The sequence below is a fragment of the Balaenoptera physalus genome, assembly GCF_965194825.1.
Source record: "Balaenoptera physalus genome assembly, chromosome: 2".
NCBI lineage: Eukaryota > Metazoa > Chordata > Mammalia > Artiodactyla > Balaenopteridae > Balaenoptera > Balaenoptera physalus.
The window spans coordinates 66,413,782-66,438,550 of NC_138883.1; the positions used below are offsets into that span (position 1 = coordinate 66,413,782).

The 24,769-nt window shown below is 34.7% G+C and overlaps 1 protein-coding gene and 1 long non-coding RNA gene across 6 annotated transcripts in view; one reads left to right on the top strand and one right to left on the bottom strand.

Annotated features, from left to right (window-relative positions):
* The window catches only part of LOC309656169, a 224,613-nt gene that overhangs the window by 163,702 nt on the left and 36,142 nt on the right, over window positions 1-24,769 (top strand). The window lies entirely within an intron of this gene.
* The window catches only part of ARHGAP5 (Rho GTPase activating protein 5), an 83,737-nt gene continuing 79,647 nt past the window's right edge, over window positions 20,680-24,769 (bottom strand). For 3 of the 5 annotated variants that reach the window (XM_082452043.1, XM_082452044.1, XM_082452042.1), the window contains exon 7: window positions 20,680-24,126. In XM_082452043.1, coding sequence (XP_082308169.1) covers window positions 23,799-24,126 — 328 coding nt within the window. In that variant the 3' untranslated portion in view covers window positions 20,680-23,798. The remainder of the gene's footprint in view (window positions 24,127-24,769) is intronic. The other 2 variants (XM_082452045.1, XR_014261123.1) reach the window with 2 other exon arrangements.

Here is a 24,769-nt window from a genome sequence, read left to right on the forward strand (position 1 = left end):
TTTCTTTCCTTTCTCTTTCTCTTTGGCTCTTTGACCTTAGAGACTACTTCAGTTTTCTCACACGTCTGTTTCAAGGATGAAATGATATAAATATATACAATGCCCAAAACAGCGCCCACCACACAGTACAGGCTGGAGGTGGGGCAGCTGGGCAGCTGATATTGCCATTCAAGGCACAGCCTAAGCCTGAGTTTCCCTTTCAGGCGAAAGGAGAGTTCTCAACAACAATCTAGTAAGGAATTTCCCAATCCCCTTCTCTCTGAGCCCACAGACATTCCAAAGACCTCTGAGTCAAAATACTGTAAGAATTCTGGTCACAGTAAATTTCATCAAGAATAATATCTTGAAACAAACAAATAAAAACATTACCTTGAAGGGGAGTTCCCTGGTGGTCCAGTGGTTAGGACTCAGAGCTCTCACTGCTGGTTGGGGAACTGAAATCGCCTTGTGTGGGGCTGCCAAAAAAAAAAAGAAAAAGACTAACAATTACCTTGAAAAGGAAAGCAAGGAAGCAATTATCATAGGTGGAGGGGTGGGGAGCATTCAGGGGTTTTCTGGGAGCTGCCAGTGTTCTGGATCTGAGTAGTGGCTACATGGTTTGATTTTATGATGATTAAGGTATACATTACTATTTTATGCACTTTTTATGTATGTGTGTTATATTTCACAATGGACAAGGCTTAAAATGAGGTGTGTGTGTGTGTGTGTCTCAAACAAACAAACAAAAAATATGTACCTTCTTGCATTTTTAGGGTGTTTCATATCACTGTTTTCAAACAGGTGGCACACTGTTCATCAAATAGAACTTCTTCTATTGGACCCAAAGATATGAAAAGACTTGTTTGAGGTCACATTCTTGTCTGAGGCTAGTTCCTGATAGAGTCTAGTGCTTAGGACTAAGTTGTCCTAAGTCATATAGTGTTCTTTTAATTTCTCCAAACTTTCTTCCAAACCAGGATGTGCACTTTATACACCATGTTAATATTATGCAAACTAATGAAATCTTAGATCTTTTTTTTTTCAGGTGGTGGATAAGGCAAGGGTCTTTTATTTATTTATTTTTTTGAATTTTTGAATTTTATTTTTTTATACAGCAGGTTCTTATTAGTTATCCATTTTTTCTGATGATACCCATTCTAACTGGTGTGAGGTAATACCTCATTGTCATTTTGATTTGCATTTCTCTAATAATTTGTAATGTTGAGCAGCTTTTCATGTGCTTCTTGGCCATCTGTATGTCTTCTTTGGAGAAATGTCTATTTAGGTCTTCTGCCCATATTTGGATTGGGTTGTTTGTTTTTTTGATATTGAGCTGCATGAGCTGCTTGTAAATTTTGGAGATTAATCCTTTGTCAGTTGCTTCATTTGCAAATATTTTCTCCCATTCTGAGGGTTGTCTTTTCATCTTGTTTATGGTTTCCTTTGCTGTGCAAAAGCTTTTAAGGTTCATTAGGTCCCATTTGTTTATTTTTGGTTTTATTTCCATTACTCTAGGAGGTGGATCAAAAAAGATCTTGCTGTGATTTATGTCAAAGAGTGTTCTTCCTATGTTTTTCTCTAAGAGATTTATAGTGTCTGGTCTTACATTTAGGTCTCTAATCCATTTTGAGTTTATTTTTGTGGATGGTGTTAGGGAGTGTTCTAATTTCATTCTTTTACATGTAGCTATCCAGGTTTCCAGCACCACTTATTGAAGAGACTGTCTTTTCTCCATTGTATATCCTTGCCTCCTTTGTCATAGATTAGTTGACCATAGGTGCGTGGGTTTATCTTTGGGCTTTCTATCCTGTTCCATTGATCTATATTTCTGTTTTTGTGCCAGTACCATACTGTCTTTATTACTGTAGCTTTGTAGTATAGTCTGAAGTCAGGGAATCTGATTCCTCCAGCTCCGTTTTTTTCCTTCAAGACTGCTTTGGCTATTCGGGGTCTTTTGTGTCTCCATACAAATTTTAAGATGAAATCTTAGATCATTTTTAAAATTATGAAATATTTCAAACATATACACAAGTATTGAGAATAATTTAAGAAACCTTATGTATAGAATGTTATTTGCCCAACTTGCTTCAAACTTTTCAAAAATAACAATACATTACAGATATAGCTTAGACCCACTGTGTACCTCTCTCAGCTGCCATTCTTCCTCTCTCTCTAAATTCCAATTTTCATGAGTTTAAAAAATAATTTTCCATACACACATATATATGTATCCATAAGTAATAAATAGTCTTCCTTGGCAGATTTTAAAACTTTATTTAAATTGTATCATATTAGAATGTCCTTCTGCAACTTTTTGCTTTGTTTTGGCTTAAAATTATATTTTTTATGTTTAACCATGCTAATACATGTAGCTATTGGGTAGTATTCCTTGCCTGGATATGTCACTGTTTTTTAGTTTATTCACTCTCCCATAAAGAATACTTAGGTTGTATCGATTATTTTGCGGCTGAAAACATTCTTATAGAACAAGGATTGTCAAACTATAACCCAATGGGCCAAATCCAACCTACCACCTATTTTTATATGTCCCATGAGCTAAGAATAATTTTTACATTTTTTAATAGTTGAAAAAAAATCAAAGGAGAATAGTATTTTATGACACATGAACGTTGTATAAAATTCAAATCTCAGTGTCCATATATAAAGTTTAATTGGAACACATATATAAAATGGCAAGTCAAAATAAGATACTGGCATAAAGCTGAGACTTTGAGACGTGTCATTCTAATGGAAGGATAAACTTGGGCAAAACCCCATCACATAGAGGAAGATAGTTAGGAAATATGCCAGTCTCAATCTTATTTCTGAATAGAGTTGGGAAAATGTTCTCTGAAGATTTCCTAATCACAAATCTGCCTTCATCTGGGTTACAGGCAAGAATTTATATTAAGATGAAAGTTTAGTTTAAAGTGATGCCATGGGACTTCCCGGGTGGTGCAGTGGATAAGACTCCAAGCTCCCACTGCAGGGGGCCCGAGTTCAGTCCCTGGTCAGGGAGCTAGATCCCACATGCATGCCACAACCAAGAGTTCGCATGCCACAACTAAGGAGCCCATGTGCCACAACTAAGAAGCTGGAGAATTGCAACTAAGGAGCCTGCCTGCCACAACTAAGACCCAGTGCAACCAAATAAATAAATAAATAAAAATTTTTTAAAAAGAAGGACTTCCCTGCTAGCGCAATGGTTAAGAATCCACCTGCCAATGCAGGGGACATGGGTTCTAGCCCTGGTCTGGGAAGATCCCACATGCCATGGAGCAACTAAGTCTGTGCACCACAACTACTGAGCCTGCGCTCTAGAGCTCACGAGCCACAACTACTGAGCCTGGGTTCTACAGCTACTGAAGCCTATGAGCCTAGAGCCTGTGCTCCTCAACAAGAGAAGCCACCACAGTGAGAAGCCCACGCACTGCAACAAAGAGTATCCCCCGCTCACCGCAACCAGAGAAAGCCCGTGAGCAGCAATGAAGACCCAGCACAGCCAAAAATTAAATAAATAAATAAATAAATAAATAAATTTATATTAAAAAAAAAAAGAATACATAGTGGTGATCATTAAAAAAAAAAAATGGTGCCGCATTGTAGTGACTGTTTTAAAAAACAAGAGAGTATTAAGAGTACGCCCAAGGAAAAAGAGACCATCAAAAATGATCAGGTAGATCTGGAAAAAAAAAAAAATCAAACATAACATCTAAAAATGGAAAATGTAACTAAGATAAGAAACTCAATGATCAGGTTAAATATCAGATTGTTCATAATTAAAGAGAATTAACTAAAATGGAAGATAGAGCTAAAAATCAGAAAACAGCACAAAGATATTGTGATGGTTAATCTTATGTGTCAAATTAACTGGACCACGGAGTGCCCAGATTAACTATTATGTCTGGGTGTGTCTGTGAGTGTGTTCCTAGATGAGATTAGCATTTGAATCAATGGTGTCAGTAAAGTGGACTGCCCTCCCCATGTGGGTGGGCAGCATCCAATCTGGTGAGGGACTGAATAGAACAAAAAGCAGAAGAAGAGAGGATTTATCCCTTTCCTGCCTGCCTGTTTGCACTGAGACATTGGTCTTCTCCTGATCTTGGACTGGCATTAACACCACTGACTCCCCTGGTTCTTAGGCTTTCAGACTCAGACTAGAATTACACCACCCACTTTCCTGGATCTCCAATTGCAGACAACAGACTGTGGAACTTCTTAGCCCCCATGATCATGTCAGCCAATTCCTCACAATAAATCTCTTCTCTCTCCTCTCTCTCTCTCTCTCTTTCTTTCTCCAAATTTGTATACGGTTATATATGTAGAGGTAAATAAATAAATAGATCATATTGGTCGTTCTCTGGAGAATGTTAACTAATACAGATATTAAAACATATGTAAAGTTCTAGAAGCTTGAAGTCCAAGATCAAGGTGCTGTTCTCAGGGTTGGTTTCTGGTGGGGCCTTTCTTCTTGGCTTGTACATAGCTGCCTTCTCTCTGTGTCCTCACAAGGCTTTTCTTCTATGTATGTGTAGAGAGAGAGAGCGAGTTCTGTTCTCTCTTCCACTTCTTATAAGAACACCACTGGATTAAGACCTCACCCTTATGACCTCATTTAACCTTAATTACCTCTATAAAGGCCCTATCTCCAAATATAACCACATTGAGGGTTAGGGTTTCAACATATGGATATTGGTGGGACACATTAAGTCCATAACAATAGGCAAGACTAGATAGAACAGGAAAGAGATAATATTCAAAGACATAATGATTGAGAACATTTAGAACTGATGTTCAATAAATTTTAAAAATCCAAGCAGTATAAATGAAAAGAAATAAACACTTAGACATATCATATTGAAACTACAGAATACCATAGACAAAAATAATCTTAGGGGCAGACAGAGAACACAGATAATCTACAAAGGAACCTCTACTGGACTGACAGCAGATTTGTCACCAGCTTCAATGAAAGTAAAAAGATAATGGAATAATAATATCTTCAAAATCAACTGTGAACTTAGAAATGCATAGCTAGTAAAACTATTTTTTAATAATAAGTGCAAAATAAAGATATTTTTCTGACACTAAAACTTAGAATCCTCACTAAAAGAAGTCATATAGAGTATATTCCAGAAAGAATGAAAATAAATCCAGAAACAAGATCTGAGTTAAAAGGAGGAATTGTGAGCAAAGAAAATAGTAAATATGTGATTAAATAAAAACAAATATTTACTATGATAAATAATAATAATGGGAATTAATTTATATGGTTATAAATTTTTTTAAAATACTGGAAAATAATAACATATAGGTGGGTGGGGGTGGTCAGAGTTAAAAAGCCCCTGTAATGATCAAGAAAAAGATAAATGTATTGACTTATTGACTAACTTTAAAATTTAAGAAAGCAAACTAAGGGACTTCCCTGGTGGTCCAGTGGGTGAGACTCCATGCTCCCAATGCAGGGGGCCCGGGTTCGATCCCTGGTCAGTGAACTAGATCCTGCATGCATGCCACAACTAAGAAGCCTGCATGCCATAAGTAAAGATCCCCCATGCCACAACGAAGATCCTGTGTGCCGCAACTAAGGCCCAGCACAGCCTAAATAAATAAATATTTTAAAAAAAGAAAGCATATTAAAATTTTAAGAGTAAAGCTGAAAGAATAGACATAGAGTGTAAAATTTTCCAATTAGTAGAGGAGAAGAAATAAATAAAAATACTCAGTCAAAGCAAGAAGGCAAGAAACAAATAGAAACACAGGAGGGAGAGAAAGTGGAACAGATGGAAAGCACAAAATAAGATGACAAAAATAAATTCGAGTAAATAAATGATTATAAAAAGTATATAGAACTTTCCAACTGAAATACAAAACTGTTGCCCTAAGTTAAAAAGAAGTCCATCCCTGGGACTTCCCTGGTGGTGCAGTGGTTAAGAATCCACCTGCCAAGACAGGGGACACAGGTTTGAGCCCCGGTCCGGGAAGATCCCACATGCTGCAGAGAAACTAAGCCTGTGTGCCACAACTACTGATCCCATGTGCTACAACTACCGAAGCCTGTGCACCTAGAGCCTGTGCTCCGCAACAAGAGAAGCCACAACAATGAGAAGCCTGTGCACCACAACAAAGAGTAGCCCCTGCTCGCTGCAGCTAGAGAAAGCCCGCACGCAGCAACAAAGACCCAATGCAGCCAAAAAATAAATATAATTAATTAATTAATTAATTTAAAAAAATCAATCATCCTTGCTAAAAAGTGTAGTAGAAATAAAGGCTGAAAGTAAAGCCAAGCATGTTAATTAATTTGTTAAAAAAAAAAAGAGAAGTCCATCCCCATGCCATTTACAGGAGAAATATTTAAAGTTTGAGATGAAGTTTCAACACAATGATTGAAAGTAAAGGATCAAAAAAAGACATACTCAGTAAATGCTAACACAAAGAAAGCAGCAGAGCTGTATTAATAATGAACAAAATAGATGTTAAGGCAAAAAGCATAAACAGGGATAAAAGAGACATTATACAATGATATTATTCACCAAGAAAGTTTAATAATCATGAATATTTATGAACATAAAAAAGTACCTCACATTATCTAAAACAAGAATTGACAGAACGTAAGGAAAAACTGGCAAATTCTACATCATATGAAAGATTTTAACACACTTATCTTAGTAATTGAGAGCAATAGACAAAAAAAATCAGTAAAAATATTAAGGATCGAAAGCATAACAATTTACTAAGCTTAGTGTAATTTAGGACAGGTATAGAACACGAATTGTACCCAAGAATTAGAGACTTCACATTTTCTTTCCAAGTGCCTATGGAAAGAAAACTGATCACGTACTCTCCATAAAATAGATCTCAACTAATTTCAAAGTGTTTTTAGAAAGACTATGATTTCTAGGATTCTACCATGTGTGAGCTGCACCAGCTGGAATCCCAATTTTGAACTGCCCCAACTGAAGTTCTTTTCATCAACCTTTTCTCTTAGTTAAAAAAATCAGAGGACAATTTGTTGACTTTGATTATGATGAAATAAAATTCATATTTTATGGCAAGACAAGAAAAATTTTAGAAAGACTATGATCTCTAAAAAATTCAATTAACTTAGAAATCATACAAAAACATAACTACAAATCTTCTGTATATAAAATATTAAAAATGCTTCTAACAACACACAGAAATTAGGAAATATTTCAAAAGAAACAATGATAAAAACTCTATACTATATCAAAATTTGTAGAATATATCTAATGTACTACATATAGGAAAACCTATAGCTTTAAATGTACATTAAAGGAATGAAAAAACTCCAAAACAAATGATCTAGGTAACCAACCTGAGAAATTATAAAAACAACACAATAAACCCAGAAGAAAATTATAAAGATAAAAGCAGAATTTAATGAAATAAAAACAAAGACCCTATTTTTGAAAGAACCAATAAAGCAAAAAGTTGTTTTTTTGGAAAAAATACTTAATAAAATTAACAAACTTTGGCAAGACTAATCAATACAAAAAGAGAAGAGGTACAAATAAGCAATGTTTAAAATGTCGAGGAAGGGATATTACAGATACAGCAGGAGTTAAAAGGGTAATAAACATGAACAACTAGTGTCAATAAATTTGAAAGTTTAGATGAATGAGACAAATTCGTAGAAAAATATTATCAATCATATCAGATTGATGTGGTTATGGAATGGTGCAAATTGAAAATTCACTAAAAAATTTCAGGCTCACACCAAAGAGAGGTGATCTTTTAGATGATCCTCCCAAGATTGTTTGGATTCCTCCTGACCAGAAAAGGAAGGATTGTCTGAACTCTCATATTTCATGCTAAGCCTCTGATGGTATAGTGAAAGACATATTAAATATTACTTGGGGGTGGGAGTGGGAATGGGGTGGGAAAGGCCTAAACATCAGTACCCTATCAACAGTGGAAGACAATGCAAGGTATGAAATTATGTTAGAGTTCTTATTGAAACCATTGTTAATTTTCTTTCTTTTTAAAAAAAATATCTTTTTAGAATTCTGACCTTATTTTTATTTATTTATTTATTTTTATTTTTATTTTTATTTATTTATTTTTTTGGCTGCACCCCTCAGCTTGCAGGATCTTAGTTTGCCCATCAGGGATCAAACCTGTGCCCACAGCAGTGAAAGCATGCTGGACCGCCAGGGAATTCCCTAATTTTCTTTATATTATTATGTCCAATCTCAGAAATTCAAGTTTCAGGTGATACAGCACTGACTTTGGAGTTGAGTTTTTTCCAACTTGATCAAACCTGGAGCAAAGTCAGCTTTTCAGGCTTACCTGCCACTTCCTGGTGCAGTAAGAACTCATAGCACTATGGACTTCTTCAAAGGACCGACTGTCAAAGGACGGCCACTTCTTCCCAATCAACAAATCAAATGACTAAGAAGCAGATGAGACTGTGCAGAACATGGGCTTTGAAGTCAGAACAACCAGGGCTCAAATCCACCATAAAGCTTGCATGGTCTTGAGAAAATTACATTTAAAATATCTGCATCTCAGTTTCCTCAGCTGCAGAATAAAAATATTGTTCATAGAATTACTAAGCCCAGTACAGAAAGTGTTGTATAGAAAGCGTTTATTGTAGAGCCTCTAGGTGCTCTATTATGTAGTTCCTGTCCCTGTTCCTACTCAGTGTTAGGGATAACATGTTTCTAAGTGGGTATAACTCATACACGATGAAAATGCTTCTCCTAGAATCTGGCTTAGGAAGTTCTAAACATCACATACTTAATAATCCTATTGTGTGGACCAAAAAATTCCATTTCAAGAAATTTTGCATTTTGGGTTATCATAATTTCCAAGGGGCTGGTTAGCATTTTTTTTGTCTGTTATATTATAAAAGAGAATGTCCTGTTTTTGAAATGGCTGTAGAAGAAGATATAAGGGCATCAGTGAAGTGGCTGACTGCCCACCCCAAGATGCTGTGCAGTTGGTGTCCTATTCCTGTGTATGTATTTACGGAAAGAAAGTTTTGTGGACTGGCCTGCTTTATACCTTAAAAGATATATTTCCCAATGTAAAATGTATTTTCCATCCAAACAGCCAACTTCCAATAAGTGTTCATATTTGACAAATTAATCTTTTTTTGTTTTGTTTTTTAATTTTATTTTGTTGCACTGGGTCTTAGTTGCGGCATGCGAACTCTTAGTTGGCCATGCATGTGGGATCTAGTTCCCTGACCAGTGATCGAACCTGGACCCCCTGCATTGGGAATGTGGAATCTTAACCACTGCGCCACCAGGGAAGTCCCGAAAAATTAATCTTTGAGTACATATTATTATCAAGTTATATTTAGAGTCTAGAATTTCTAGGCCTACAACTCTCAACATTGGTGTTTCGTTTTTGTTTTTGTTTTAACTTTGGGACCTAGCCTATTACTGGGCTGTGAAATTACCTGCTCAGGAGGACTGCAGCTATGATTAGTTGGTTATGATCAATACTAAAAAAATAGAGAAAATATTTGAAAGCATTATATATGGTAAGGGCAAGTTCTGTTTGGGAAACTTTCATATCTGTGTTGCATGTGTGAGTGTGTATGTGTGCACATACACACAGTGGGTCATGATGTCAAAAATATTTCTTACTCTGGGTCTTGGTCAAAATGAGAATTGAAAACTGCTGCTCCATGTAACCTGGCTGAAAGGTTTGTTGCCCAGTATATGGGGCAGGGGCAGGAGTAGGGGGGAAGATTCCCTCTTATTGTTCTAAAACCTGAGAGCCCACAACATACCTCACACACATACCAAGCAGTTCCCAGTGTTCAAGTTTGTTTTGTAAGTCAGTTTTTGGGGACTCAGAATGCATTCTGTAAGAGAAAGACATCAAACTGGCCCACAAAATTCTCTTTAACCTATAATGCACTGTAGCCACAGTACTAAAAAACCCAAGAATTGTGTGTAAGAATATTCCACAGGGAAGATGCAATCATTTTCAATTTATGAAGTGAGATACTCACTTACATGGATTAGAAGACTCCTAACTTGGTTTCCCCTAACCTCGTGATGACTTTAGGCAAAGTCATGTCTCTGGACTCAGCTTCCTCAATGGTGAAATGTTGAGGTTCTTTAAGGTTTCTTCCTCCTTTGTCATATGATGGTCCAGTATCTCCCTTAGTGTCCCACCTTCCTCCCTACAACAGAGTGTGGACACTTGGTGTCTACAGTCAAATATTCCTTTCTCCACCAGATCCCAGGAATGTGCCAGAAGCTGTGTTTCAAAAGATGTAGGAATTTCCACTCTAGATGGCATGGCCTTGCTCCAGAACCCCAAGGGTCTGCACTGTAATTGTCCCTTTAGGACTTTCAACAAACTCTACATTTCCCCTATTGTCACCTCCAAGACCAGAGGGTCTACTGGATAGTATAGTATATTTGCTTATACCAAAGCTTGTACCTTCTGCTGGGCTCTTTTGTATTCTGGACCACCCTGAAATCTGGCAGCTTTCCCTGTCACTTGGTACATGGGACAGCAGAATTCCTAGGTATATAACAATGGTTCTAAATCAGGGATAATTTTGCTCCCCAGGGAACATTTGCTAAGTCTGGAGCCATTTTTTATTTTCATGACTGGAGTAGGGTGAGTGCTATTGGCATCAACTTGGGTAGAGGCCAGGGATACTGCTAAACATCCTGCAATGCACAACATAGCTCCCTACATAAAGAATTAATTGGTCCAAAGTGCTAATAGTGCCAAGGTTGAAAAACCCTGCTGTAGAATGTATTGCACTCAGAGCCAGAAGAGGCCTCCCAGGTGCTGTACTTCCCTATTTGTAGAAGGGGATGCAAGATGCAGCAAATTTCTCTTACCTTGGAGGGAATATACTGGCATGTGCCTGACCGCTGGACCCCTAAAAATTCTACTGAAGTGACAGCTCGCTGATCTTTAAAGGGCTTATCTCCCTCTTCCGGAGTGCACTGTCTCATCAAGGACTCCACCTGCATAATCAGCGTGACATCAGTGTAATGGGTCATGGGATGCCCAGACACTTTCATCTCTTCACAATGTATTATAACAGATGTTAAGAGAATTGACAGAATTCTGAGGTAAAACTGTAAATCAATATCATCTGCTCCTCATGAAAGCAAACTGTTTCTGATTCTCTTTCCTAATTGGAATATATTCTTATACTTGCCAAATCAGTGGCCACATGACGTGTATATTATTAATATACTCTATCAATGATATCATGCCTAACATTACATCTGTTATGTAATGTTACATAACACCCTTTGGTTGAATTTATGATAGTCTACAGTCATTCTCCAGGATCCATCTGGTTTCTTCAGAGGACAGACTAGTGAATTTCTAACAAAGGGGTGGTGATGATGCTTTGGGTCTCTAGGTATCAAATGTCAGCTCAGACCCTGTGTCTAATATTCTTTGAAATGCAAGGTTCTCCTCTTTCCCCAGTGTACAATCACCTGAGTAAAGGGCCTCAGTCGTTTTGGGAAAAGACAGGAAATCTTATAATATATACTAGCTGAGATGTTGTAGGATCTTTCCTCCTGGAGACCTGTTCGCCTTTTTAGTCAGTTGGTTCTGGTTGTGAATACAGGTCAGGGAACTAAGCAAGGGATTTCAACTTTTTTTGGACTGGCTGCCTTTGGCCACTTGTTTCTCCATACTTGGTTAAAAACATGATTTTAGATATTAAACAGCATCCTCATTAAATGTCCATCTCTTTTGCCCCTGGAAATGAAATGTTCTATTAGCCTTCTCCACAATTCCCTGGTCAAGCCTCTGAGACTACCCCTCCAACCTTGCAGGTCATTGTAATTATGGCCTTGTGACTTCTTGCAGTTTAGTGTGCCACCTGCTTTGGGATGCCATCATTCCTGTTGCTATTAATTAGTTCAGTTCTGTAACTACCTTTCCTACCATCATCTCCAGCCTGTAGATGAGAGGAGCCACCACTATACTCTTTAGTGATACTTGGTGCTCCTCTCACAAGAACATTCCTGATGGTCTTGATGGATGCAAAGTCACAGGATCTTGGTGAATGCAGAAATATTTAGATGCTAATATCTGTCCAACCCCACCAGTACTTGGTCATTGGCTATAGGTACCCAGAGATAGTATGTCTTGAATTTAAATGCTGCAGTGGATTCTGAAAGTGCTGCAGCTTAGGACTGTCAGCTGAGTGCAATCCTAGAGGCAATTCTTGAAAGATTTGAGCAGTGCACTTCCATGGCTACCATATGCACATGGTTTTGAACTGAGAAACAGGCACTAGGGCAACACAAGTTGATGAGATGGGGATCATGATGACTTGCTTGTGCAACTTAATTGGGTCCTCCAGCCCCGCTAAAGCCCAATCACAGATGTACCACTTCCATCTTATGATAGATTGCTGCTGGGTCCATCTGACCTCAGGATGACTTGATGGATTCGACAGAACCTACCTCATCTTAAATAGTTCTGGACACATGGTCACTTAACAGTCCATGATCATGCTTTCTGTCTTTTCCATGGCCCATAAGCATGCCAGGAGCTTTCTGAAAAGTATGCAGTTCTCTGCTGCAGATGGCATGGATTGCTTCAAAATCCTAAGAAACTCTGTTGTGATTCTTCTGTTGGGGAATGATACCATAAATGCCACATGTTGTCTTTTCCCATCACATACCTAAAAATATAGGTAACTCTGCTTATTTGTCTTTTCAAAGATATGAGTTACGATTAACATATACACACTACTATATATAAAATAGTTAACCAACAAGGACCTACTGTATAGTGTAGGGAACTATACTCAGTATTTTGTAATAACCTATAAGAGAAAAGAATCTGAAAAAGAATATATATATTATATATATATATATATATATATATATATATATCTGAATCACTTTGCTGTATACCTGAAACTAACACAACATTGTAAATCAACTATGCTTCAATAAAATAAAATTAAAAAAAATTTCACATTGGGGAAAGATTAAAAAACAAAAAGCAAACAAATATATGAGTTGTAGCTTTACTCTGTGTGTCTGTTTTCTACTTCATTACTTTTTACTCTTTTCCCCTACTGATAATTTAGGTTTCCTAATACATGCACTGAAAGCTATAAATCCTGTTTATAATATACGCATTCAAAGCCATAAATCTCCCTCTAAGCATGGCCCTAAGCAACCTCCCACAATTAACATCCCACAAGATTTGTTATTTTCATTATCTTTTAGTTCAAAATATTTGTTTCATTTCAATTTCTTTCTCACCCATGAACTTTTTAGAAGTATATGCTTAATTTCCAAACATTTGGAGATTTTCTTATCTTGTTGTTAATGATTTTTACCTTAATTCTAATGTAACTGGAGAACAAACTCTGTGTGATTTTAATCCTTTGAAATTTATTGAGATTTCCTTTGTGGTTCAGCATATATTCAATTTTGTAACAATTTCATGTAAATATCTACAGTTATTAGGTGCTGTGTCTAATATAGGCCCATTATGTCATGTTTGCTTACCATGTTCAAATCTTTGATACCTTCAGATATTTTTTTTATTTGCTTGTTCCATCAGTTATGAAAGAGAGGTGCTAATCTCCTACTTGGACTGTAAACTTTTCTCTCTCTCCTTGTATTTCTTTTTTGCTTTATTTATTTTAATGCTGTTATTAGGTGCTTCCAAATTTAGAATTGCTATCTCTTCTTGCTGAATAAACCCTTCATCATTATCAAATGTTCTCTCTAGTAATGCTTTCTGCCTTATATTTTACTGTCTGTTAATAGCATGGCAATACCAGCTATTAGTATTTGCATATTTTTATAAAATGCATTTTTATCTTTTGACACAATCATATTTTTCTTATTCCATAAATGCAAATTAGTCACTGATTTTTGAAAGTTGAACCAACTCTATTTCTTCCTCTTAATATCTTGCTAAATACAAATACTTGAGATTTTTGCATTTATATTCATGAGATTGCCCCATAATTATGTCCTTGTTGAATTTAATTATCAAGATTATATTGGCCTCATAAAATCAGTTAAAGTATTTCCTCCTTTTCAGTTCTGCTAAAGACTTTATATAAGATTTGTGTTGTTTCTCCCTTATTTGGTGAAATTCACCAGCAAAGCCATGTAGGCCTATGTGTCATGAACTTTGAAGTTACAGATTCATTTTAATAGATATCAGTTGTTTATAATCTTTTTCCTTTTAATATTTCTGATCCTTATGACTTTTGGTGGGGCCCTTGTAAATGCTTGCGATTTTGTCATTTTTTTAATCCAGTCTGATTCTCGTATCATTTAGAACAATTTTTTTAATTCAATGTGCTTATTAATATATTTGGGTCTAAATGTACCACAATACATTTGTGTTCTATTTGCCTCTTTATTCTTTCTTCTTTTTCTCCCTTCTTTTTATTAAGCACTTTTTATTATTCCATTTTTCCCCTTCTATTGACTTTGATGTTATACTCTTTTTTACTATTATTGTTAACATTAGATTTACCAAGGTATTTTTCATTGCTTTTCATTCTTTTCACTCTTTCCTACATATCAGCATTCCACTGGAGATTCCTTAAAGGCTAAATTTTTTTGTTACTGAATTTTAGGTAAAGATAATTTCACTGTTGTTTGGCTTCTAGTATTTTGATTAAGACAGCAGATTTTAGTCTAAGCAGTACTCTTTCAAAGGTGATTCTTTTTCTCTGGTTGCTTTTATAATTTTTTGTCCAGTTTTCAGCAGCTTTATTATGATATGCTTAAGTGTGGATTTCTTTTTCTTTCTTGCATGGGATTAATTCACAAACCTTGAATCAGTTGCTTGCTCTCAGATAGCTGTGCAAAGATCTCAGCCAATATCCATTCATATAATGCTTCTACCTCTTTCTCTTTCTGCTCTTTCTGGGAAGTTCATTAAATTTATCACAAAACTCTCTTCTCTGTATTTTCATTCTTTCAGTTCTCGTTTTATTCTATTTTCTTCTGACCAGTCTTTCACGAATTCCATCGACAGCTGTGTCTAATCTGCTATAAGCCCATCCTTTGAGTGCTTAAATTCAATTAATATATTTTTGGTTCTCTAACTTCCATTCGGTACTTTTCTGTACTTTCCCAGTTATCTGTTGCAATCTCCATCTTGACTTTTATCTCCTTGGGCTCAGTTAGCATATTTAAAATTTTGTGTTTCTGTTACTTTTAATTCATGTTGCCTTATCTCCACACATGCCTTATTTTGTAATGGACACCAAATTTGCAAGACTGTTTGTGAAATACTTTGAGGTCTTGAACTCCAACTTCTGCCCACCTATGCCTACAGGAGGCCATCAGAAGTATTGCTCAGTTGCTCAGCTATCTCCTACAGAATTCTCAAAAAAACCCAAGGGGGAAGTGATTCCAAACACAAGTGTATCTATCTAGGCATCTTTTCTTTCCAGACTCCTGGCTGCAAATCTTCACTATCTTGTTAGTTATTTTTGATGGCCTTCAAATTGATTTTTTTGAAATAATTTTGTCCATTTTTTTCTAAGTGTCCTAAGTTGAAGAGTTGGTCCAAATGACCTTACCTGGCATTATTATAAATGGAAATCCATTCTTGTTACTGAAGCCATTTATATTCTAACTATATAGGAACCTGACTTTTTGTAAGAAAAAAGGTGGCTTGATAAGGGTGAAGATATGTGGGAACTGTGGTAAAACAAAATGAAACAAACTTGTATAACTTTTTTTTTTCCTTTAAATTCCACTTGAGTGTTATGTTCACATAAAATGCTTTTCTTTCTTTTGTGGAGGGTGGCAAAATAGCTCTTACATGCAAAATCTACGCTGCAGTAAAGTCATTTCGATGACAATTAACATTGTTTGAATCAAAAGTAATGTCAAGCTGCTTTATACACTTTCAGTACTATCAGAAGTTAAAACAAGAAGTGAATCCTTCATTTCCAAATTTGCACTGGATGTACTTTCCAAACTTACACTGTAATTCCAGCAGGATTTTTCGGACCTTGATGTAATTGCAAGGGAAATTTCTATATCTAAAAATATATTTGTGCAATTGTGGAATTTCCAAACTTCAATTGGAAATGATTTGCGATGCAATGACATTAATTTTTGTCAGTAGAAATATTGTGGACATTTGTTTTCTCTTAAGTATCTATATATTTTTGATTTTGGCCTCTTGGCCTACAAAGCTTAAAATATTTACCATCTGGCCCTTTATAAAGTTTGCTGGTCCACACCCTAATACTTCAAACTGGCAGGTTTTCCCTCATTATGAATTATTACTTAAGTGAAATGAGATGCCCTTTCCTCAATGCATCCTTCATTTTGTTCTCCTCAGGGCTCCTCTCACAAATATATTTATATAGTTTCTAGGCTATATAAAATCTGTAATGTGCAATTTCATCTGATTCTGTGAGACTTTCTCACTTTGAAGAAACAGATTTTCTTTCATTTATAAATTCTGATATACACTAGAACTGATTACAAGGCCCTTCCCACAGTCACTGCATTAACGCTGACTCAAGCATGACTACTCTGGTCATATTCAAACAATGTTTGGAAAAGCCTTCTTACACACACACACACACGGTTTCTTTCCCTTGTGAGTCCAGCAGCCACTGGATTCCACTGCTTCTGTGATATTTCCTAGAGGAGCTACCACAGTCAGCACACTCATAAAATTTCTGTCTAGTACAGGTTCTCTGACATGTATTTTAAAGATTTCTTTACGAAGGCTCTCTCTTATCAGGTACAAATAAAATTTTTCATTACAGGGAGTTTTCTGACATTTACTGAGATTTACTCCAGCACTTAGTGCTTTCTCACTCAGTACACATGTATGATTTCACTCTGTGAATTTTCTGTTACACTTGGAGTTGTGACTTGGAAGTGAAGGAAATGCACAATCACTGCATTCACAAAGTATACCCCCACTTTGAACTTTGATGTGCAATTGTGCTAGTATCTATTGCTGTGTAAATTACCCCCAAACTCAAAAACCACCTATGGCTACAGGAGGCCATCAGAAGTATTGCTCAGCTGCTCAGCTACCTCCTACAGAATTCTCAAAAAAACCCACTTATTACATTTCTGAGGTACAGGAATCTGCAAGGGATTCAGCTCTGCCTGTCAGAAATTTTCCGCTTAGCTTTTTTAGCCTTTCTAAGCTACAACATTTAATTAATATCTTGACAGAAAGACTGGCTATTCTTTCAAACCTCCAATTTTGTAACTCTAGCCCTATGCAATCATTAAAAGCATAGCTGGTTTCTTTTTCCCTTAACATGGCCCTCTGCCTGGGCCAAATCCAGATCCCAGGGCTATGCCCTGATACTGCAAAGGAAATCAGGGAGATTTAAAAAAAAAAAGGTTTTTGATCTTCCACTAACCTCTGAATAGTTTTGCCCTCTGTGAGACTGAAGTCTATTTTAGAGTCAGTCATTTCCATATCACACTGATGCCTTTAAAAATATGGCCTTCGAAAATTATCTTGCTTTTATATGTTGTTAGATGGTGTAGTTTTACCTGCTGTGACCTACTACATCCCATTGAAAATAGAACCTCTACATCGTTTGTAAGGCAAATATTAAAGTGGTATAAAAATGAAAAGGATGACTTTGGAAAATTCAGGATGTATAAAGTTAGAACACAAAAAAACATTCTACAGTGCAAATTACTTTTTCCTTCAATTCCTTGCCCTATTCCCTTTATTATCATTTTCCTCTCTATTTCTTTGATAGAACCCTTTTATTCACAAAAAGGGGAAGAAGGAATTGTAAATACCTGAATTTTCTAGGAAATAACATTAAAATTTCCTTACTAACAAGCCCAGATCTCTGCCATTAAAAAGCTTAGTTTTGATTAGATTATTACAATGGATGATTATAAAATTGCTCAGTAACTATCAAGCCTACATGATATAGTTATGAGTTTAAATTTGAATGCCAAGGCTTTTTCTATGTAATTAACCCTTACCATATGAAATTTTTCTTCTGGAAACTCCATTTTGTCCTCCCTAGATGGAATACAAAAGCACATGACTGGGAATAAATCTCTTACACTTGCACTTCAGAGATTTGTATAGTTGGCTAGCTTCTGGATAGCCTGATTCTTAAAAAGCTCCCACAAGTGATTCTGATGTATGGAAACCATTGCTATAAACAGAAAAACACTTAAAAGCCAGCACATTCTTAAAACTTTCTGAGAAAGGTTATTTTTACCTGAAGGAACTTGTTTGAACTTAAGTATGAATCCATTAGGATTTGCCATTATAAGCTCTCATTACTTACAACTAAAAAAAGATGATCCCCTTTGGTAAAAAGGCAGCATGAACAGTGGGCAACTGTCATCATCCTTCATAAAATTTTACTTTGACCTACATTACTTTGTGTTACTCTATCATACATTATTCCACATGGATAAAACTTGGAAGATCCTAATTCTACTAACCATCTGAGGCAGGGATCAATCAACTCGGCTCTGTGGACCAAATCCAGCCTGCTGCCTCTTTTTTTATAAACACAGTTTTATTAGAATGCAGTCGTGTTAATTTATTTCTATATTGTTCTGGTTATTTTTGCACCACAGCAGAGTTGAGTAGTGCCAGAGACTGCATGACCTACAAAGTCTAAGACATCTACTGTCCGTCCTTTCACCAAAAAGTTTGCTCACCATGATCATAATTATCTAAGTGGATTTTAAAGTAACTTACAAGTCATTTTGCAATAAAGAATTGGATAGGGACTTGCCTGGTGACGCAGTGATTAAGAATCCGCCTGCCAATGCAGGGGACACGTTTCGAGCCCTGGTCCGGGAAGATACCACATGCCGTGGAGCAACTAAGCCTACAAAGACATTTATTTGGATAAAATGAAATATCAAGAATCTAGAGATAAGGGAAACTAAGAGCTCCAAATTTGAAACTGATAAGATAGTTTAAAAACTGGTAAGGACCTAAAAAATACTAAATAGTTAGGACAGAACATTTAGTTCTAGGTCATAAGAAAATGATCTGGGGGGGTGGTTTATATATATATAAATAATATATACATTATTGATACTATGTATAAAATAGATAACAGAAAAAAAAAGAAAATGATCTGGTGAGTACAGATACATAACTAAAACTAATTTTGATGAATTAGTAAAGCAATTAGTAAATATATCAATTGCTAATCCAACATCACTTGTGCTGGAATAAGATTTAACACAAAATAGAAATTTGAAAAAATAGGTTTTAACACTAAGGGAATCTTAACTAAGTATCAGATAAACTATTAGAACAAGAAAGCCATTATTAAATAGTTCATAATAAATTTATGAATAAATTTTATGAGGTAAATAAAGCTGAACAGAAAATCTATACTGTGGGAATAAACAAGTATTAGGTCGTTTCTAAAATACAAATTCCTTGACAACTACTTACAGCAGAAGTGTGTATACTGCAGGTCTTGGCACTCTTCTAATGATGAGTAAAAAATAACTAAACCAGAACTGCCAGCACTGCATTAATTTCAAGGTTTATAATTTTATACATTAAACTTAGTTATAACTGAAATCCTACCTTTGACTACCATTGATTAGCTTTTCAAAATCATTCCTACTGCCTGCAAAATTTCTACAGAAGACTAATATTGAACACATAAGACAAACGATGTGAGAACTGTGGATCCTTCCCACCCAGCGCCACACCCCCAACACACCCCAAGAGTTAAAACTAATATTGTAAGGGAAAAAAATGGACTCATGCTTATAGGATGATGATGAGGACCAACTGAATAGTGGATATTCTCAAAGTTCCTTAGTTAGTAGATTTTTAACTGCTTTAAAAAGATCATAGTACTTGGATCACATCTAATGACTGGGTATTGGATATGAGATGTCATTAATGCTTGTACAGTCTTCTCAACTACACACAGATCCTACCATAAGAAATCAATATTGAAGAGTAGTTCCTTCCCTTATTAAATCTTAGAAAATTTTATTTTCAGACATTTGATAAATTGAAAACGCTAAGAACTTTAACAGTTCAGACACAATAAAAAATTTTAAGTGTCCCATAAAGTTCTGAAACAAATCAGAAATTGTTCAGCCTAAGAATTAAGGTACTTAATTAAAAGGATTAAACTCAAGATAAACACATACAATGATTCAGGTCAAACCGACCTCACCAGATCCATAGAATTTGACGATATATACCTATAGAAGTTTGACTTAATATTCATAAACCATGAAGAAAATAAAAATGTTATGTTCTTCAATGTTAGCACCTCTGTTATAAACTAGAATAGGTTTCAAAATATTTCCAGTGGCTCAAAATATGTCTAGCCACAGCTTGAAATTCCAGGTAACATTTGAGTCTTAGAAATCTGTGCAATCTTGTTTTCCTAAACATTTTAAAATTAATTTTCATCTGTATGTATACATCCAGAATAAATTTTAGATCTCCTCTCATGGTACAGTAAAAGCTCAATAATACACTTCCCTAATAAAACTTTCATCATAATTTTAAAAACATTTTCCTATTTTATGAAAAAATATTAGTTGATTTTTACCAATGAAATGGTAAAATTAGAGGCAACTATAACTTAAAATTACACAGCTTCTTAATGTTTTATTCATAGCATTCTTTATACAGAAGAAGCTTCACTGATATTTAATTTACTGCAGCATCCTGTTGGTGAAGCACAAAATTACATTAATTATAAACGAAGAAACAAAGCACTTTTGACTTTTTAAAATTATATATATATTTATATCCAGTTGACAAATAGCATCACAATTATTACTGTATAAAAAACTAAAAATCACATGGAAGCTAAGGCCTAAGTTCTTATTCCAATTGTTCCTTTTTGTTCCTATCTAAGAGATATTAGAAATTAAATTGCAGTACCTCAAAAAAAAAGAAGTCTACATTATTTACATACAGTATGGAAAATAAAAGCTGCTTTTTGGCTAAGTTAGATTGCTGCTACCTACATTATTTACATTGTAAATGTTGGGGAAAATAAGCACTACTAACAAATACCATTTCAAATGAAAATATATTGGGCCTGGAATTTTGTTCTAAAATTAATTGTATATCCTAATAAGTGTTTGTTGAATAGAATTTGACTTCCCATAAATCTACTGAAAATTTGAGAATTCCACTAAGCTTCTTTATATTGCTAATCTAGATACTGTTAAGTACAATACTGTAATAACTACAAGCACTGAAGCTTAAATGAAACGATGGCAACATGTGTGTAGATGGAATTTTATTTAAAACTGTAAAATATAATGCCTTAATGTTTACGCATAATTACGAGACTACCTAATATTCTTTTCATCCTTTAATAAGTTTCATATATGATAGTTCCCTAAACAGTGAAACCTTCCAGTAACTTACCAGAAAAGAGTTTAATCATATTATTTTGTTTTTAGCATTATTTTTCTAATATTTAAAAACATATCTAAACCCTTGGTAAAAACAAACGCAATCAATTCAGTGTAACAGACTGAGCTTTAAACCGTACTTTAATTTTCAATTAACTGTAACCTATCTGTTAAGTGAACCAAAAGTAGAATTTTAAATGACCCACTATGAAGCTTTTCAAATCAATTATAGAATGCATAGATAAGTGGAGATAAATTTTTGGGAAGGTGTAAGGTAGTAAATGTGGAAAATGGTAAATGCTAGTTTCAATAACAAAAGTTGTACTAAATGCACATGAAAGTTAAATTAACACAGTATAAAAGAGAATAGCTTAAATAAACTGGGATTCACATATTACAATAGCAAAGTTATGACCAAATGAACTGAAGACATGAACAGTTCTGAAAATTCTCTTTTCAGCCTACTTCCAAAAGAAATAGTCAGGCTTTTTTCCTGTACATAGTTTTGAGCTTTGTCTATACCATATATAGTAGAAAAATAAATTCTTTAGCAACCTAGAAACAGTTTATAAAACTCTTAAAGTTTAATTTTCTTTGCCAGACATGCCGATGTTAAACTGACAGCTATAAATTAAAGCTATATAGACAATAGGTATAAGTAATATAGAACAAGTTAAGAATACTACATTTACCAGATTTTTCTTTTTAAAAATTACTGTACTTTCTTAATTCCTGTGTGCTTTGCAATAGGAATAATAGGGACTTTGTTTTCTTAGAAAAGATAATAACATGTAAGAGTATAACACAAATAAGATAATTTATAATATACATGTACTTCAACAGCAGCCTGGTTCATGTCAACATCTTGATTCTGAAGTTAAAATTAGAAGTACAATACCTAGGACATAACAGTTGGGAAAGACAATATTTATTTTAGGAAAAAATGGAGCAAATCAAACTCTTAGGAGCCTCAAATCTCAAAATCAGCTATTTACTACAGTACACATAAGACAACCTTAAAATTGCAGTATGAAGATTACAACGTGGACCAAAGAATTTTTTCTTTACTACACAAAATATAACCTAGCAACAAAAAAACCATTTTTTCCCTTTCTGGGAAAAAAACAGGCATGTTTTGATAATGAACAAATTTTGAATAAAGCCTAACAAAATTTACCTATGCCACTTATTCTGAAAATTTTATCCATAATTTCCTGTTCTGGTTGTAACTTCACTAACGAAATGTTTAACCTCCAAAGCAGCAGTCATTTACAGCAAATCTGGTACCAACATCAAAGGAAAAAATTGGCTTAAAAAATGGTGCAAAAGCCACTTTGGATTTTAGTACAACATATCACAGAAAAGAATATGAATACAAGTTTGCAACTTTATATATACATACTCCAAAGAGGCTGTCAGTACCCAAAGTATTTTTATTGCTATATTAGCAATGGATTTTTGGATATGTTTTTAAGGGCCACATAAAAATAGATTCAAGGGACAGATTAAATTGAAGTCCTAGATTAAAATGTTTGGTTTAAAGAATTTTCTACAACAAATTTCATGTTTATGTATGAAAAGTTATATAACCTTATATGAAAATGTCATGAAGTATTTTCTACACTATACTAAATGTATTTCCCAAGAGGGAAAAAATTAAAATATCTAAAATATATTAGATTAAGATTACAAGACCATAATAGATCTTTTGAACATGCATCTGTTTACAGAATTAAAAGTATACAAGATGTTTGTTTCATCATGGACTATAAAGAAATGAGTTGGTGACAACTATCCTTTGCACAACATTATCAACTCACTTTAGCCACAAGCATGTCCTTGGTATGTGTGTACAAGAAGTATATCCATTTACCCCCATCAAATCATCCACAGGTTTACTTAGAAAATGAAGGTGCAGAAATATGTTAAGTGTATTTTTCTTTCTTTCAAACAACATCCCAAGCATGGCATAAGTAGCCTGAAATTATAAAATACTTAACTGGGCTTTTAGTTATCTATACAGACTGATAAAAGTAAATTAAGTTGCTCAAATTAGCACATCAAATAACAAAACCAGCCATAAAGCAGGCTGGAAAGCATTAAATGTTTCATATACGTGAGTTTTTAAATCATTTAATTTCTATAGAAAAATTTTATTCACAATATAATGTGACAGAAAATGCCACAGGAATGATATACTGATTGCAATAAGGTTGCATGCAACAGCAGCTTTGTATTTTATAGCTATTTTTGTTTATAAAAATTAAACCTCTCCAGTCATGCTTATCACATGGTCTTAGATTTGTAATGTAAATGAATAAGGAATACCATATAGTTCAAAGAGAAAATGTCTCATTATTTTGAATGTGAATTATCTGTAAGAAACATGAAGTATACTACTGAACCCTGAAACATGCATGTCTAGATTTGCTTTTGTCCAATTTCAGGCTGGCTGCAATCACTTCCTACTTATATAATACCAAGAGGATCCGTCTGTAACTGTGGTTGTATCAGTTGAGGTTGCAATGGTGGTGGTAACTGAAGCGGTACCATTGGTTCCACCAACTGTCCTGGGTTTGAAGGTGGTGGAGGAGCCACAGTGTTCACAGTCTCCACAATTTCTCCATTGTAAAAGAAAAACTGACACTGTTGAATGAATGTTTCAACAACAGATTGATGGATCTTGGTGGTAGACAGAAACTCTCGATTTTCAAAATCAGGTCTCATCAAAGTTGGCCAAAAACAGATGGATAAGTTGTCTGCTGTCATTAGGTTGACTTTATTATGCTGACTGACCCTGAAATTATGATAGGAAAAAAACAATTAGAAACCAGTCAAAACTCATTGCAATTAAAGAATCTGAGAGTTGGATATTATTTCAGATGATTTGGTTTTACCTTTTTTAAAAATCTTAACTTCAAATTTAAAACATTTTCCTGCTTGTGCATTCCATGTTCAACTACATTCTAATAACAGAAAAGAGCAGTAAAATCCATTCCTTATGAGAACCAAAGATGGTTTTTACTTTGGAAAAATTATCATATACTCCAACAGGGAGACTTTTCAACTTTCAAAAAACTCAAGTTTCTAGTATTCCAAAAAACAATCTTTTTAATCATTAACTACCATGTACATCGTTACAAATTTAATTTCAATGACAACAGTTCACATTCTACCTTAAAATTCTTTTGATCTGACAATAAATAATTTAAAAATGACCATATGTTAACTATTTTGCATCCAGTCTTTTAAATATGTGAGCAAGCACTACTACCACTGTCTGTAATTAGCAAGAAACATAAGAAGCAAATCTTGAATTTTAACTCAAAATTATTAAATTGGGAGGAAATTTTAGGTATTTTATCCAATCCTCTCATTCACACATGAAGAAACAGCCCAATATGCAAGGTAGCAGGAAAATTTTTTATTTAAATTTGTAT